Genomic DNA, 18,153 nt, shown 5'->3' with positions numbered 1-18,153 from the left:
CTCGAGTCATCTGAGAGGAGGGAGCCTCAACTGAGAAAACGCCTCCATAAGATCCAGTTGTAGGGCATTTCTTAATTAGTGATTGATAGAGAAGGGCCCAGCCCATGGTGGGTGGTGCCATCCCTGGACTGGCGGTCCTGGGTTCTATAAGAAAGCAGGCTGAGCAAGCCACGGGGAGCAAGCCAGTAAGCAGCACCCCTCCATGGCCTCTGCCATCACTTCCTGCCTCAGGGTTCCTACAGTGCTTCAGTTCCTGTCCTGACTTCCTTCAGTGAAGATAAGTCAGATAAACCCTTTCCTCCCCAACTTGTTTTTGGGTTGTAGAGCTTTGTTGCAGCATAGAAACCCTGAGGCAGCACCCAGCATCAATCACCGGCCTCCATAAGCACATGCATGCACACCCCTCCCACCATGCGCACACAACAGGTCAGTAGCTTATGAAGCGTGCAAGAACAGAATGTTTTCTTACGACATTCCAAACGTCTATTCATCATAAGTAGAAACCGTTGAAGGGGAAAACAAGGTAGTGAGGGACCATGAGAATGAACTGGCAGAGAATCTCAAGTGAAGAAAGCAAGTTACTGTCCATCACAGGACTGGAAATCATGGGGGAATAATAATTAATGATAATAATAATAACAGCAGGCGGATCTCTGTGAGTTTGAGGACAGCCTGATCTACAAGAGCTAGTTCTAGGACAGGTGCCCCAAAGCTACAGAGAAACCCTGTCTCGGAAACAAAACAAAACAAAACAACAAAAAAACACAACAACATCCCAAAATGTGTAATCCAAGTTGATTTTTCTCGAGTGTTTGTTACAGTAACAGAAAGCTGATGGGCTCCATGGTGAATTGTAACTACTGCCTTTTCCATACTGAATCATTTAAAAGGGACACAAAGCAGGTCACAGTAAAAAAAAAAATTAAATTGCAAAACAGATTTTATCAACATTTTAAAGTTCTCACCTACTAGTCATCACTAAGAAGCAGGAAGGCAGGTCAGAGAATGTAAGAAAATATTCACAATGTATGTAGCTAGCAAAGGGCTGCTATCCAAAATACAGAAAGAATGAACGGTAACAAAAACAACAGTGGGAAGCCTTGGATAGAATAACTCTCCAAAGTTATATAACTAGTCAATTAGCAGAGGAAACGTGGCTGGCACCAGTAATTACCAGAGGAATCAAAATCAAAGCTACAGAGAAATATCTTAAGACAACCTTCAGTAGACCAGAGGGAAGGAGCTCCCTCAGACTCTGGGACAAGAGTACAACAGAACACCCACTTTGAGAGAGCTGGGCAAGTTCTTTCTCTCCATTCTTTTTTAACCTCTGGCAATTTTCTACATAATTAAAATACTTTAATTCAGTACCCTAGCAGTTCCTCTTCTAGGTATTTACATAAAAATACAGAAACACATCCACAAAAACTTGTGTAAGAATGTTTTACAAGTTTGAATCCCAAAAGCTCAAATTTTGAAACAGTCTGTAAGTCCATTAAGAGATGAAATGGTGCATAATCGTGGTATGTTCATATCACAGAATGCTAGCTGAACAAAAAGGAATCGTCTCTTTTTTTCTTAGTTATAAAATGTATTTATGTGTGCATGCTTGTAGGCATACATGTGCAGGTCAGAGGGCCATTTGTGGTAGTTTATTCTCTCCTTTTATCATCTGTTGTAAAGGGAAAGAAACATTCCATCCCGTAGGGAAAACTCATGAAGCTCTGTAAGGAAACTCAGTAACTTCAGGAAGTCCCTGAAACTGACCAGATCCATTGAAGAAGCAATAAGGACTGGTGAGAGGCAAACTCAGACAGTGCTGGGTGGGTTTGGGTGATGGAGCTGTCTCTGAGTCACTTCCGCTCCTCTAAGTATAACCTCAATAAACCTCATTGGTTCACCAAACTGGACTTGGGAGGATCTGTTACTGATTGCCTACCTGAGACAAGCAGACATCTATCTGATCATGTCTCCCCAGGAATAGTGTCACACACAGTGTATGGCACAGTTTATATGACACTCTAGAAAGGTCAGAATTGCTCTGACGGATGGAAAATGGATTACTGGTTTCAAGGGACAAGCGGGCATGATGGGGCCTTTTTTTGTTTTGTGTTGCTTCTCGAGACAGGGTTTCTCTGTGTAACAGTCCTGGATGTCCTAGAACTCACTTTGTAGACCAGGCTGTCCTCAAGCTCACAGAGATCCACCTGCGTCTGCCTCCCAAGTGCTGGGATTAATGGCATGTGCCACCGCACCCAGCTATGATGGGGATATTTTTGGCAAAGGGGAAATGTCCTTTATATTAACAATTGACAGTTAAAGAGATCCATACATGCACCCACATTCCTCGAACAGGTAACTCATTTTTGGTAAATTACATCTCAATAAAGCTGTTTAAAATGACTTGGAAATACTAAAACTTTATTGGGTTTCTCTACAGACCTTCCCTCACTACGGGCCTAAGGGTCCAATTCGCTTCCCTTCTCTGTGTCCACTTCCTTCCAAGAGGAATTTAAGAGGCCCGGGATCTTAAATACCCACTCTACAGACAATGTCCACTTTCTGCCTCTAGCTGGGACATGTACTGGGCATCCAAACTCAAGCCAACACACTCCTCTACATCTCAACTTAGCTGTGTAACTAACACCTGAAACACAGCACCAAACAGGGCAGAGATGCTGAACTACTACCAAAGCCATCTTTTCCAATGCTCTGCTCCAAATGAGGGAGTGATTTTGTGTGTGCGTGCATGCATGTGTGTGTCCGTGTGCATGCGTGTGCATGCGTGTGGGGGGGGGTGTCGGGGCTGGGATGAAACCAGGCCTTGTGAGTATATGTGAGCAAACGCTCTCCCACTGAGTTTCGTCTCCAGCCCCTGAAGTCACTATATCTAACTACCACTCCATGACTATGCTTTAAATCTCTGCACCTCATATCATTTGTGCCCGTATACAATGCTATCTTCCAACCACACCCTGGCACACACTCCAGCCTCAAGCCACGGGACCTGACTAGTCTCTCTTCCTCATTCTCACCTCCCTGATCTCTTGTTCCCACAGTAAGGGCTGGTGCTCAGAAGCTCTACCTAACAGCTTTTCCCAACACTTTAGAACTTTCAGATTTCTTTAAGAATGACCCATGAGCTATATATATTTTAAAAATAAGTATTTACATGGATTTCACTTTTTATTCCAATCAAGGAACACACAACTGGTATTTTTCAGAGTTTCGGGGGGGGGCATATGCATAGTAAGTGTTGAATTTAAAGGAGTCATGTGCCTACGTGCTACAAGAAACAGAACTGCCCACCTCTGTAACCATCTAAGCTGGAAACTCAGTAACCATAGGGGCTAGAGAAGAAGAAGGACTTGGTGGCCACCTCAGGGTCAGTTAATAGTGCTAAGTAAGGTCTCGGCGGTGGCTGTAGCAAGCCATTGCTATTACTATTGCAGTGGCTGTTAATATTTTTGAGGCAGGGCTCCCTCAATGAAGCTTAGGTTGACTTGGAACTCATTCATCACATAGCCCAGGCTGGTCTTCGACTCAGGTGGATCTTTCTGTCTCAGTCTCCCAAGTACTGGGTGGGATTACAGGTGTGGGCGGCCATTCTCAGGAAGAGCTATGAAATGGGTAAGACAGGAGGTTTACAAGATCTTCGAGAGAAGCCTGGATTCCTATTCTACCACACGCTGTCACTCAGGCCGATTCCTGAACTCCAGCCTCTGCAGGAAGGCTGGGTTAGGCAGCGTCGGGTAGTTCAGTTTTCAGGCAGTGCCATTTCTGCTTTAACTGGTTCCATTTCGCCTTAAAGATAATTGTGATCTTGTTGAACTGCTTCTTGCTGACAGCTTCCTCTTCCTCTGCTCATCAGAGCTGCCCCATGCAAACAGCAAGGGCTATGGAAGCAAAACTTGGTTTAGACTGCAGGTGGCTAAAAAAAAGCCCTTCAGACAAGGTCAGGTTTATTCAAGTTGGCATCTCTCAAGCCTAGCCCTCCCCTCATGGCACACACTGGAACATTATAGATAACTGTAATTCTGACAGACTAGTTCAAATAGACACCTCTAAAGTAACGCTTCAAACTTGCACCTCAAGGCCAGCCCTCTCAGAATGTTCTGAAGCGTCTAGGTGCCGTCATCCATTACTATTTTTAGGATACACTACCTGAAACTAAATAAGACTGAAATTCACTCAATCTGGCAAGCTCTTCTACTTCAGTCCGTTGGCTTGTTTTGAGAGCCAGTCATGCTATGTTGCTTAAATGCCACCTGGACTTGAGTGATGCTCCTGCCTCAGCTTCTCAAGTAGCTGGAACTACACACATACACCTTGGAACTGCCTATCTATTTAAATAGCAGGACACATCCCCAACCTACAAAAGAACAAAGCAAGTACTGGTGATGATATGCAGGGGAGGGCACAGGAATAATGTGGGGACACCGAGTTTAACCCCAAAGACAGTACAACTGCTCACAAAGTACTCAGATAATTGACAGCATATTAAAAGCAGATTTTGAGGGCTGGAGAGATGCTCCACAGTAAGGCCACTTGTTGCTCTTGCAAAGAACCCTGGTTTGGATCCCAGTGCCAACACAGAGGTTCAAGAGCATCCTTAACACCACTTCCAAGGGATCCAATGCCCTCTTCTGACCTTTAAGCGCATGGGTGGTGCACAGACACATGCAAGCAAGACACTCACACATAACATAAAATGAATAAATCTAAAAGAATTTTGCTAGTAAGTAGCAACAGGAATTATAAAACATTATTAACTAAACTGACAACCTGCTAGTGTACTAAATATGCACTATGTGAAAATTTTCAACCTAACACATGCTAGAAGAAAAATGCAACTAGATGAACCTAAGGAAACAAGCCATGAATTGTTGGGGACTGTAGACCCTCAGACCCTGAATTTCCTGTGACTCCTTGCCTGCTGGAGTAAACAACTTGTTTTCCTGTGCTGGAGGCTGCTCTGGGCACAAGACCCTCATGAGTTCCTGATGGCAGGGGAGTGGTTTTGCGGCTGAAAAATCCCGAGAGCTAGGGCATGGCCATTAGTCAAGGAGATCCCCATATAAGCTGCCCTGGAACACAATAAAGTTGACATTTTTGTTTCAAGGATGGCCCGTGTCTGTGTTTCAATGTCCAGCCCCTTGCCCAACCTGCAAACCATCCCATAGTGCAGGCGCCACAATGAACATTCCATGCCTGGGTCCATTTCAAGATAGGATCTGAAGTCTAATAAAGCCAGAGGTCTAGAAAGACACTTGCTTTAAAATTACCCGTTTCCTTCTTAAAGAATTTATACTTAGTCAAGTCTGTCCACTTTACTAAGTGATTACGTGCAAGGCAATGTAAAGAACTATCTTTCTGGATGATGGTGTCTGAAAATGTGGCCTGAGCACGCATGCTGTGACTCTAAAGAGCCTGTGTCTTCTGCATTTTTGTCTGTGCTTGTATAAAAGAGTGTGCAAGTCACAGGGCATGGCCTGGCCCTTTGTGACAGATTCAAGCTGCTCCTATGTCTGGGGCTCACTCGCCGGGGAGGGATTCTGTTCTGAGGGTCAACAGTCCATTTCGCCTTAGTGTTCAAACCCATACATCAGAATCAACCGCCTAGCACCTGCTGGGGCACCAGCATCTGCAAAGCAGTTTCAGCTTTCTGAACACTGCCAGGTCTTTTTCCTGTGGGTCTGCACCTCCGTCCTGACACCTTTCAAGCAGTTTCAGAAGAAAACACAGTGATTTGTGTTTACTCTTCTAGGCTTCCCCAGAAATCTGCTTTGAAAACCACTATCACAATATCAAACTTCAAAAATCTTTCCAATAACTTCTTGTATGCCGTTCTAACAATGCAATTACGCACCTAGCGAAACTGTGAGAAGTGTTTCTTACTGTTTATGCGGTGGACAGTCGCCCTTCGAAGCGCATCTCTGTGACAGGGCTCTCGGTGACTAGGTATGGCGGCTCACCAACATGTGAATGGACTATCCAGGCATGTGGCCCCTTGGAACCACATCCGCACTTACTTGGGTAAATAACAGGCATTCTTATTTGAAGTTTGGATTTCTCAGTTTGCCTTAGAGTTGGTCGGTTGAGAGTGTCCCCCTAACACAATGCGCACACACTTGTCTTTTACAGGGGGATGAGGATGACGCGGGAGAAAGGATGCCCTCCCTTTCAACAACTTGCAATTGAGTCAGACGCCCACTGGTGAAGCAGCATAATGGGTGGGCACTGGGGGTCTCTACATCTAAGAGTTGGAAGTAAAAAAAAAAAAAAAAAACCCAAGCTAAACACAAGTCAAGGTGTAAAATCTAGTGTCTCACGCTAACGTTAGAGACCAGAAATGTGAAGGTCATGGAGGACAGAGGCCCCCTCCCTCCCCTCGTCAGCACGTTGTAAAGCCAGGAGCTGAGACTGTGGGTAAAGAAGTGACCATGAGGCAAGTTCTTGCCCCGGGGGAGACACGACATTGTCCAAAGACAGGACTGCTACCTAGCTGGAAGCTTCTGATAAGGCATAAAAATACACTACTATCCCTTCCCTTAAGAGTGACTCCTAGGTCTGAAAAAGCATGGGATAAATCCGGACTAGCTGAACATAGTGGACAATGAGGAATACTGAGAATTCAAGAACAATCGCAGTGGGTTTTTGATCCTACTGCACGTACTGGCTTTGTGGGAGCCTAGGCAGTTTGGATGCTCACCTTACGAGACCTGGATAGAGGTGGGCAGTCCTTGGGCTTCCACAGGTCAGAGAACCCTGATTGCTCTTCGAGCAGATGAGGGAGGGGGACTTGATCGGGGGAGGGGGAGGGAAATGGGAAGCGGTTGCGGGGACGAGGCAGAAATCCTTAATAAATAAATAAATTAGGGCTGGAGAGATGGCTCAGAGGTTAAGAGAACTGACTGCTGTTCTAAAGGTCCTGAGTTCAATTCCCAGCAACCACATGATGGCTCACACCCATCTATAATGAGATCTGGTGCCCAGAACACTATATATGTAAAATAAATAAATTTAAAAAAATAAATAAATTAAAAAAAATAAATTAATTTATAAAATCCAAATAAATAAAAATAAATAAATAAATAAATAAATAAATAAATAAATAAAAGAGTGACTCCACATGGCTTATCTTCAATCACCGTCAGTTCTGTTTTAGGAACTTGAAGGAACAAAATAAAGCTTACTTAAAAATGTGGGTTGGTCCAATGGTCCCTCTGGTCACAGGCCACTGTCACCCTTGAGAATGTTTTCCTGTGTATTGGTCCCTCTGGTCACAGTCTACTGTCACCCCTTGAAAATGTTCTACCCTACCTGTGGGTTGTGACCCCTTTGGGGGCTGAATGACCCTTTCACAGGGGTTACCTAATATCATCAGAAAACACAAACATTTACACTATGATTCCTAACAGTATCAAAATTATAGTTATAAAGTAGAAATGAAAATGATGTTATGTTTGGGGTCAGCATAACATGAGGGATGGTTATTAAAGGGTCACAGCATTAGGAAGGTGGAAAACAGCTGGCCGCTCTCACCTGCCTTTTACCCTATACTCTGTGTTTCCAATATAAAGGAGATCACAGGATGGGGGACAAGAGAAGACCAGAGCAGGATCCTAGTGACATCAATAAGGAAGCCACATCTGGAGTAAGGACTGGCAAAAGCTAGCTGCTGGCGTGACTTCCTACACCAAGCCTTTGCCCTCTTCTAAGTATTTCCTTTCTCTGTGGCCTTTATCTGAACAGCTGAACAGCTGGTCAACTGGGCATTAGCGTCTCCTCTGAAAGCTTCTCAACCTTTAGCTGGACCTAAAAGTTGTTCATGACTACGGTGTTCTCCCCCGCCCCATCACATATGGTAACAACCAAGTGTTTAGGACTGGAAATGCATAGTCCTCCTGCCTCCGCTCCATACCTGTTCCCTCCTAAAGCCATCAACAAGCACATCCCTGACACTGTCCCAGCATTCACTTAGCAGTGGCCTGGCCATTCTACACTGTTAAGTCTGTCTACTACAGTGCGAGCAGCTTGATAAAATTCACTTCCCTCAGGCTGGAGAGATGCCTCAGTGGTTAAGAGCACGGCCTGCTCTTCCTGAGTTCAATTCCCAGCAACCACATGGTGGTATACAACCACCTGTAACGAGATCTGGTGCCTTCTTCTGGCCTACAGGCATGCATGCAGGCAGACCACTGTATACTTAATAAATAAATAAATCTTTTAAAAAATTACTTCTCTCTTAAAACTCCCTGGCAGGTTCCCTATACACTGAGAACTACATGTTCCCGCCTCCCCTCAGACTTATGTCACTGCCCTCCTTGATTGCCATATCCCAGCAGCTCTGGTCCTTTCTCTTGTCCCTAAACAAAACACCTGACTCAAGAGTACCCTAGGCAGGCCCCCACCCTGTGCTGAGATTTCATTTGCATTTTAATAAACAGAGCTTGCCTGAAAATCAGAAAGTAAAACAGCTGCACTCGTCAGCCATACAGACCAGGCAGTGGTGACACACACCTTTAATCCCAGAACTAGAGAGGAATATAAAACGGAAGGAGACAGCTCTCAGCTCAGTCTCATTCTGAGGATTCCTGGAGGCAGCACCACCCTTTCAGTCTGAGGGAAAGGTCAGGGTCAGTGGCTAGGCCAGCTGCCTTGCTTTTCTGACCTTCAGGTTGAACCTCAATATCTGTCTCTGGGTTTTTATTATTCGTACTACAATTTGGCATCCAACGTGGGTCTCGAACCCACAACCCTGGGATTAAGAGTCCCATGTTCTGCCAACTGAACTGGGGCAGTGCTATGGTGCCTTGGACAGGTGACTCATCCTGCCACTCAAGGCATTTTAAAACAGCTTCTCCTGGGACCCATCCAATGTGTCCTCTGAAGAGGCTTGGCTTGGCTGTTTACTGTTTGTCTTCTCCATTTCAACAGTCAATGTCACTCCCCTAAACACCATGTCTGGCTGTACGGCACCAAGAGAGGTGCCTAGATACTTCGACTACTTGCAGACCAAATGAATACCCAAAAGTGCACTTGAGAGTGTTGGAAACGCCATTCCCCAGCCTGAGAAAGAAAGTTAATCAACATCAGGAAGACCGGAGGGCGAAAAAGGCAGAAGCAGGGATGGAGGCGGCCACTGGGCCAGGGTGAGGGAGGAAGGTCAGGGAGGCAGGAAAAGAAGACAGAGTGCTTGCAGGCCAGCGTGCTCCCTATGGCTCAGTGAGAAGCAGAAGAAACAGCAGGCAGAAGCTGCTGGAACTAATGGCCTGCTTGAAATGTCGAAGTCTTTCAGGAGAGACAATCTGGGGGATGACGGCTCATGGGATGCTTCCATATGGCCTCTTTCCCCATAAACCATCACTCTCTCCACCAACAGCATCAACAGCCAATGACGAACCTCTCAGCCTCCTGAAACCCAACTCCTACTATGTGAAAAATTTATTTTGATTGATACATGTTTTAATGACGTCCCCTTCTTCTCCCATAAACCAAGAGGCAGACACATTAAATTCAGGCCTGGAATGTAAGTATATTCCTATGTTAAAAATGTAAGAAAGAGCTTTTTTCCCGACATCTTAGGGAGGCTGCAGTGGTCGTCGCCACTCTCCGAACTTCATCATGCCGCCCAAGGATGACAAGAAGAAGAAAGATGCCGGAAAGTCGGCCAAAAAAGACAAAGACCCAGTAAATAAGTCCGTTGGCAAGGCCAAAAAGAAGAAGTGGTCCAAAGGCAAAGTTCGGGACAAGCTGAACAATCTAGTCCTGTTTGACAAGGCTACATACGACAAACTCTGTAAGGAAGTGCCCAACTATAAACTTATTACTCCAGCCGTGGTCTCTGAGAGACTGAAGATTCGCGGTTCCTTGGCCAGGGCAGCTCTTCAGGAGCTCCTTAGTAAAGGGCTTATCAAGCTGGTTTCAAAGCACAGAGCCCAAGTAATTTACACCAGAAACACAAAGGGTGGAGATGCCCCAGTTGCTGGTGAAGATGCATGAACAGGTTCAATCAGCTGTACTTTTGGAAAAATAAAGCTTTATTAAATAAAAAAAAAAATGTAAGAAAGATTGCAATTTAAAAAAAAATTCCAAAGCCGGGAGGTGGTGGCACACGCCTTCAATCCCAGCACTCAGGAGGCAGAGGCAGGCGGATCTCTGTGAGTTCGAGGCCAGCCTGGTCTAGAAGAGCTAGTTCCAGGACAGGAACCAAAAAGCCAAGGAGAAACCCTGTCTCAAAAAAAAAAAAAAATTACAGGCTCACCTTACTTGTCTCAAGTCAGGGAAGGTACTGTGCTAGCAGTAGGGAACACTTTTACGTGCCAGTAACTAAATTCAACAGAACAATGAGGCCTTTGCCTGCCAAGGGCTCCAATTCTAATGGGAAACAAATAACTTTGGCGCTGCCTGCCCCTGTGTGCTCACCTCTGCTCTAGACTGTGCATTGAGCTGGGAAAGGGAGCTGTGTACAGGACAGGACAAAAGTGCCTTCCTGGAGGAGCCGGCGTACAACCCTTAAGGTCAGGCTGGGCCTCTGCTCTCTTGGATCCTTAGAAATTTGTTCTGACACAACCAGGCCTGCTCCTTCACACGCTGTCTCCGTCTGTTGCTTCTCGTAAGTGACAGGAAACAAACAGGGACACTCACGTCTACCCTCGGCACTAAACTCCGCTCCCTCCTTTGCTTGACCACAAAGAATAGCCTTTACCATCTCACCTGGGATTGCTATCCTTGGTTGTCAACTGGACTACATGCATCTGGAATGAATAAAGTCCAAATGGCTCGGCACATCTGACCTGTGAGGGATTATTTTTTCTTAATCCCTTTGAAGGAGAAAGAGTCACTTAGAATCCAGATCTATTTTACTTTATTTTATTTTATTTTATTTTATTTTGAGACAGGGTTTCTTTGTAACTTTGGAGCATGTCCTGGAACTAGCTCTGGTAGACCAGGCCGGCCTCAAACTCACAAAGATCCACCTGCCTCTGCCTCCCGAGTGCTGGGATTAAAGGTGTGCGCCACCACTACCCGGCAAAATCCGGATCTTTGAGATGGCAACACCCACCTTTAACCTGGTCCAAACTTTGCAGCCTTATTATATAAAGATCATGGAAAAAGAAATCTCTCTCTCTCTCTCTCTGCCCCTCTCTCATATAAAGATCATGGAAAAAGGACTCTCCCCCCACCCTCTCTGCCTGCCTTTTCTTGTTCTCACTAGCAAAGTCTGTTTCCTCACTGGCTCTAGAGCCTACTTCTTCAGGACTCTGGTGTGTACTGAAGACCAGCTGAGACATCCAGCCACTGAGACTGAGCAACTATTGATTCTCGGACCTTCTGTTGGTAGACGGTCATTGTTGGACTAGCTAGACCACAGCCTGTAAGGCACTCTAATAAATCCCCTTTCTAGACAGACAGACAGACAGACTCATTCTCTATGTTCTGTACCTCTAGAGAACCCTAACACATGACCTCACCACACATTTAATGTAGTAATAATTTAATAAGTTTAGAATTTAATATATATTAAGTTGCCTTTATCTTTACTCACACAACGGGAATAGTTTTCTGCTGGGTTTTCTTTTTTTATTTTTCTTCTGTGGGACTGAACAGAGACCTTTATCAAACCCTTTTGGTTTTACTAGATTAAGGGAATGTAACAAATATGCAGCTTAAAAAAGTTGAACAATAAGCTTCGAATATAGAATCGCTGAGGGCAGTTAGGAAAACACACGTGGGCCACAGTAAGAAACCAAGATTCCGCTGCACCCCAAAGCTTATCAATTTACCAGTTACCACTTCAGGAGAAAGGTTGCATTTTCAACCAGGTGTATGTGCATACATGTACAGTTACAAATGGCTGGAAGCAAGGAACTCAGGACCACCAGGGGTGCACCCACACAATGAGACAATGGGGATGTTCTATCGGGAACTCACCAAGGCCAGCTGGCCTGGGTCTGAAAAAGCATGGGATAAAACTGGACTTGCTGAACATAGAGGACAATGAGGACTACTGAGAACTCAAGAACAATGGCAATGGGTTTTTGATCCTACTGCACGTACTGGCTTTGAGGGAGCCTAGGCAATTTGGACGCTCACCTTACTAGACCTGGATGGAGGTGGGCGGTCCTTGGACTTCCCACAGGTCAGGGAACCCTGATTGCTCTCCAAGCTGATGAGAGAGGGGGACTTGATCGGGGAGGGGGAGGGAAATGGGAGGCGGTGGCGGGGAGGAGGCAGAAATCCTTAATAAATAAATAAATTTAAAAAAAATAAAAACAAAAAAACCCAAATGGCTGAAGCCGCCATGTGGGTGCTGGGAATTAAATCTGGGTCCTCTGAAGTTCAGCCAGTGCTCTTAACTGCTGAGCCATCTCTCCAGCCCCAAAAGAACCATCTAAATCATCATGTGACCACTCCCTGGTGTGGGCGATCCTCAACTCTGTAGAATAGAGAACGGGTGCTTAGCACTGCCTTCCTCCCTGTCCCTTTGTGAGGGTGTCACGTGACCAGCTGCTTCACGTCCCTGCTGCCTGGATCCCCCACCGTGATGAACTGTATTCTGAACCATAAGCTAAAATACATCCCCAGTTTTTTGTTTGGTTGGTTTTGCCCTTACATTACTTTTGTTGGAGTACTTTATCATAGCAACCATAGCAACAGGAAAAGAAACAAAGACATACCATACGATACTAGTGACTATTGGGGCTTTTAATTTTGTTTCTGTTTTTTCTTTTTTGAGGCAGGGCTTAACTGTTCAGCTGTAGGTAGCCGGGAAGTTGTTACACAGATCAAGCTGGCTTCAAACTCCTCTCTCTGCTTCCCTGTTATTTTAGAGTGAGCCCACTTATCTAAAAGGCTATCTAGAGTCGTCTGCTTTGGCAGCAGCCCCCAGATCTCATATGGACAGCATCTCCCGATCGCAACAAATGGCCACAGGGAATGGCTGGCCTTGCTGTCCAAGCGCGTGTGACCTCAGCTGAGAACAATGAAAGCACACACTCACACACTCTCAGGAAGCATCTTGCCATTAAGGGACAATTACCAGATCCTGTGATATTAAATAATAACTCTATTTATTTTTGAGTTAATGATCTCCATTTTTCCATTTGTATAAAATTTCACCTTTCCTTAAATTTCCTTCCGATTCTCGCAATTGCTGAATCTGCTTTAGAACCGGTGTGTTCGTCACTGGAGGCGTGGCACCGGTTGGCACCAATGCAGCCCTTTTTCCTGCCCTAAGACCCTACCTTGGTCAAGAGACCCAGCATTTCCTAAGATGTCTCAGCCCCTGGCCTTGTGTGGTGGGGTCCAGTGCGCTCACTAAGGATAAGGCTGCTCCTCTTTCCCCAGCACAATTTTTAATGGCCTCAAGCTTAAGTCCTGTGAAGAGGCCAAATGACGACACAGAAGCAATACGACACAACCGTGCACGAAGAACCCCCACGTCCTTGTCACCTAGCTAAACAATGACTGCCATTTTCAATCCACTCTTTCTGTAGCATCTAAGATCCAATTGCAGATGTCAGCACTACTGTTCTGTGAATTCTGCCGAATACATCTCTAATCAGTCTATGTTCTGCTTCGACAGGACCATGTCGCCATCGGGTCTAAGACAATCAGCACAATTTCTTTGAGTCGTCTGATTTATATTCAAATTCCTTGTCTCAAAGTTGTTTGGTTGGTTTCTGTTTTGTTTTTTGTCTTTGAGGGGTTTGTTTTGTTGGTGGTGGTTTGTTTCTTGGAGTTAGCATCCAAACAAAATTGTGTTCTTTTACTTTGCTTGAGTTAAATCATTTCATTAGCCATTACAGAATACTGATTTTCCAATGCTACCCTTCCTTCCAAATAATCAGCTGAAACTTAGTTCTTCATAGCAGAACATGCTCTCACCAACTCAGATTATTTAGACAAACTGAATTATGGCTCCTGCCAGTCAAGAGGCTGAATAACTAATTATGGAGCTCACTGCCTGGAAGCCTAAAAGATCTTAGAAGCCTAAACACAATAGGCTTTTGGTTAAACAGCTTTTTATTGAGCTAAAGCTGACACGTTACACAAATCACCTCCCAAGCCTACAATTCAGTACTTTGAATTGCAGATGTGTAAAGTAGTGTGGGCCCAGAGCATCCCTCTGGCCTGATGGGCTGAGCATCCCTCAGGGATGCTGCCACCTAGCCCAGCCATCCTCTGATCACTCTCTGTAGAACAGTGCAGCAGTCAGTCTTCTGTGTCTGGTTCCTTTGCCTGATGCTCCAGAGGCCTGTCCACACTGCAGTATGTATACGTATTCCTTTTTTTTTTTTATTGGGACAGTACTCCACTGTCTGGACACAGCACACCTTGTTTATAAACACACAAGGTGATGAGCATCTGGGTCATCTTCAGCTTCTGGCTGTTCTGAATCCATCACCCTGTATAGACGAATACTTTTCTTTCTCTTGGGGGAGACCATGGCAGAATTTAGATTGTCACTTTTAAAGACTACAAAAATGTTTTACAATGTGACTGTACAGATTCACAAGGCACGGAAGAAGGCCCTGGTAACCCGGTAACCCCACCTCCTCACCAATGCTGGGTCTCGTCAGTATAATCCACCCTCCTGCACTGTTGCCTCTATCTCACTGTGGTTGTAGGTTGCAGCTCCTCAGTGACTACTGATGCCCACCACTGTTTCATTTGGTTATTGGTAGGAAACATCTAACCCACACTTCGGTTTTCAAGTTGAGTTGCTTGAATTGTAAGGGTTCTTAGATGTTTGTTTTGCTGAGACTTTCCTCAGTGGTTTGTCTTTACTCTTACAGATCTCTTCTGAAGAGCAATGTTTTAAATTCTGACATACAGTAAATTTGGGGGTGGGGGAGTAGTCTTCGTATGCCACATCTAAGAAGCTCAGAGCCAAAGTGTTGAAGGGTTGCAGTGTAAGCTGGTACACGTGGGTCTAGGATAAGCATGATTTTTATATATGATGTGGAGTAATAGGTTCGTTGTATGCATATGGACATCCACCTGTCACCACACCACGGTGGCCTTTGCCACCTTCTTACCACTGAGTTTAGTTTTATACTCTGTCTGTTCTAATGATTTGCATATCTGTCCTCACAGAGGCCTCAGTGTCCTGATTCCTACGTCAGGGTAAATTGAGAAACTAAGATGTGCAGACCAGCGGTCTGGTGTCCTTTTTCAAACAGTCATGTTGGGTCCTTATATTTCCATATAGATTTCCAGATCAACTTGTCATTTTCTACCCAGAAACTCCGACAGGGATTTGTTGGTGACCGTACAGAGGACTGAAGTGAACCTGTAGGTCAGTGGATCTACTGAGGATAGCCAGCCTCACCATACACAGTTTCAACATAACAAAGTCTTCCAAGGCGTGAGTGTGGAAGACTATTTAATCTTTATTCTCTCTAAAACAGCGGTTCTCCACCTGCGGGTCGGGACCCCCACAGGGCATGCATATCAGATATTTACATTATGAGTCATAACAGCAGCAAAATTACAGCTATGAAATAGCAATGGAAATAGTGTCATGACTGGAGGTCGCTGCAGCAAGAGGAACTTTATTGAAGGGTCATAGCGTTAGGAAGGTTGAGGACCACTGCTCTATAGGGTGTCTGCTGGTAGTTTTTTTGTTTTTTTTTTTTGTTTTTTTTTTTTTTTTTTTTGGTTTTTCGAAACAGGGTTTCTCTGTGGTTTTGGAGCCTGTCCTGGAACTAGCTCTTGTAGACCAGGCTGGTATCGAACTCACAGAGATCCGCCTGCCTCTGCCTCCCGAGTGCTGGGATTAAAGGCCTGCGCCACCACCGCCCGGCTGGTAGTTTTTGAGAGTAGTTCTTTTAAATCTATTCTTAAGTATTTTTAATAATTCTTTTAGATGCTATGTGAATGGAACCATTTTTTATGCTTTTATTTGGAAACTTTAGTAGCACAGAGAAATAAAGCTGATTTTATAGACTGCAGTTCCTACATCTTTGTCAATTTCTTGTCATCTCATGTATTCATCTGGGTTGTCTTTCCTAAAGGCATATTCCCATTTCCACGTCATTTCAACCTAACCATCTTTTCTCATTTAGAGTGTGTTTCTTGTAGCAAGCATAAGGTTAAATCTGGTTTTAATCTGTTTTTATACAGTCTTATAATCTCTGATATCACACTAACATTTGGTCATAAATTTAGCTACATCCCAAGACTTTTTCATTCCTCTTTTTATGGGCTTCTTTTGTCATTTGGCACTATAATATTTTAATTTAATAGCTTTATTGCCTTTTGTATATATGTATGCATGCATACATTTATGTATGAATGTATGTATGTATGTATGTATTTAGGAGACAGAGTCTCACTATGTAGCCCAAGATGATTTTAAAGTTATTATGTAGCTAAGGCTAGCCTCAAACCAATGATCTTCCTGCCTCAGCTTCCCAAGTCCTAGAATTATAGCACCACGTCTGATTTTCTACTTTTGAGATTTTTCAATATATTTTTCTCCTACCTACATAGTAATAACTTGAGGGACAATATATAGCTCTTTTCTCATACTGTATTCCACATTAAATCTGAGTGAATTCTGAGAAAATAAAGTAAGTCTGTAACTAGTATGGTTCCCACCTCATCCCTTACGCTATCACTGACATCTGTATGGACACTACCACCCTAAAAACACAGCCTGTGTCCTTCAGCACCACCGAGGGAAGAGAGCATCTCTCACTATCTTTCACACTGACCTAGCACATCTATTACCTACTCCTAGGACTCCTCAAGGGGTCTCACGGACTCGGCTCACTACAGACACTCTCTTTCAAACAGAAGGTCTTCCTTTAGAATTTCCTGTAGGTCAAATCTTTGTTTGGCTGATTTTCCCTTATTCTACACCATCGTTTTTGTGTCCATACTTGTGCTGGATGTGAGGGCTGGGACTGACATTTTTCACTCAGCAGTTTAGGATACATATGCGATTTGCCTTCATTCAGGCATCTCCTCTTTTTGTTTTTTATTATTGTTGCTGCTTTGGTCCTTCAAGACAGGGTTTCTCTGTGTAGCAGTCCTGGCTTTCCTGAAACCTGTTTTGCAAACCAGGTCGCCCGCTGAGACTAAAGGCGTGCACCACCATGCCTGGCTACTCCACCTGAAGAACTGCTATTCCTCGAACTCATTTGCTGCTTTTAAAACATCTCCCTGGGAACTGGAGAGATGGCTCAGTGGTAGAGAGCACTGGCTGCTCTTCCAGAGGACTGGGGTTCGATTCCTAGCACCCATGTGGCTGCTCAGAATGGTCTGTAACTCCAGTTCCGCCGGATCTGATACCCTCACACAGACACACACGCAGGTGAAACACCAACGCACCGGAATAAAAGTAAGTAAAATCATTTAAAATGTTCCACTGTGGTGGTCTTAGTGAGGACCACCCACGTTGATCCTACCTCAGGTCTTAGATCTGCAGATGAATGTTTTACATTGAAATGATGATGTCAGAAATCATCATTCTTCAAATGCTACATCAGATTTGTGAGTACGGTGACTCTGAAGGGACATTTTTCTTGAGCATCATTTCCCTCTTAACTGTCAAAACACTCACAAATGGTACACAGCTGCTTTCAAGTCAGTCCAGTTCTTACCTTCCAGGGCCTCTTAAGCCTTCTCCCATTAGCCAGGAAGGTGTAGGAACAGGTCACTTAGGACTCTCATTTCCCTAATGACCCTGTTCAATATCCAAAACCATGCTTAGATGTGGGCACTCGCTACCAGCTCTGCAGAGGGTGTTCTACCCTCTACTCGAAATGTAGTCAGAAACAAAGGTGCTCTTTGCATGGGCAGGCAGGCTTGCCCTGGCAGAACTGAAAGGGTGGGAACGGGTCAAAACTAAACAAGAACACCACAGATGCCCACTGTTCTAATGTGAAAGTCAGCAGTTTCTTAGAAATAAATGCTTCTCAGATTGTTGTTTGTTTTTGGTCAAATTCCAGAGTGCAAAAAAAAAAAAAAATGGTTCTGACAAGTTCCAGTTTGCTTTATAGCTATTTGGGGGTTGGGGAAGAAATATACTGGCTTCTACTCAAATAGATGGCCCATCTATCCATTTGAATGGGTTTTGTAGACTAACAAGGAAACCATTTGTGTGGGGGAGTAAATTAAACTTCTACCATGGATCTG

At 44.5% G+C, this 18,153-nt stretch overlaps 2 protein-coding genes across 6 annotated transcripts in view; one reads left to right on the top strand and one right to left on the bottom strand.

Annotated features, from left to right (window-relative positions):
* Mboat2 (membrane bound O-acyltransferase domain containing 2) overlaps nucleotides 1-18,153 on the bottom strand; it is a 128,448-nt gene that overhangs the window by 47,337 nt on the left and 62,958 nt on the right. The gene's annotated exons all lie outside the window — the stretch shown is intronic.
* LOC121432358 (40S ribosomal protein S25-like) lies at nucleotides 9,574-10,044 on the top strand. Its single transcript, XM_041630228.1, has one exon. It carries the CDS (start codon nucleotides 9,628-9,630, stop codon nucleotides 10,003-10,005), a length of 378 nt encoding a protein of 125 aa, XP_041486162.1. The 5' UTR covers nucleotides 9,574-9,627; the 3' UTR covers nucleotides 10,006-10,044.

This window comes from Microtus oregoni, unplaced genomic scaffold, assembly GCF_018167655.1.
Source record: "Microtus oregoni isolate MIOR12 unplaced genomic scaffold, Mior012 000034F_ref0000314, whole genome shotgun sequence".
NCBI classification, from domain to species: domain Eukaryota; kingdom Metazoa; phylum Chordata; class Mammalia; order Rodentia; family Cricetidae; genus Microtus; species Microtus oregoni.
The sequence above is the reverse complement of the archived record's forward strand: the minus strand, read 5'-3'. Positions and strand labels throughout refer to the sequence as shown.

What these genes read in the sequence shown, in the direction of transcription:
- LOC121432358 (XM_041630228.1), top strand. Translation starts at nt 9,628, where the DNA reads ATGCCGCCCAAGGATGACAAGAAGAAGAAAGATGCCGGAAAGTCGGCC.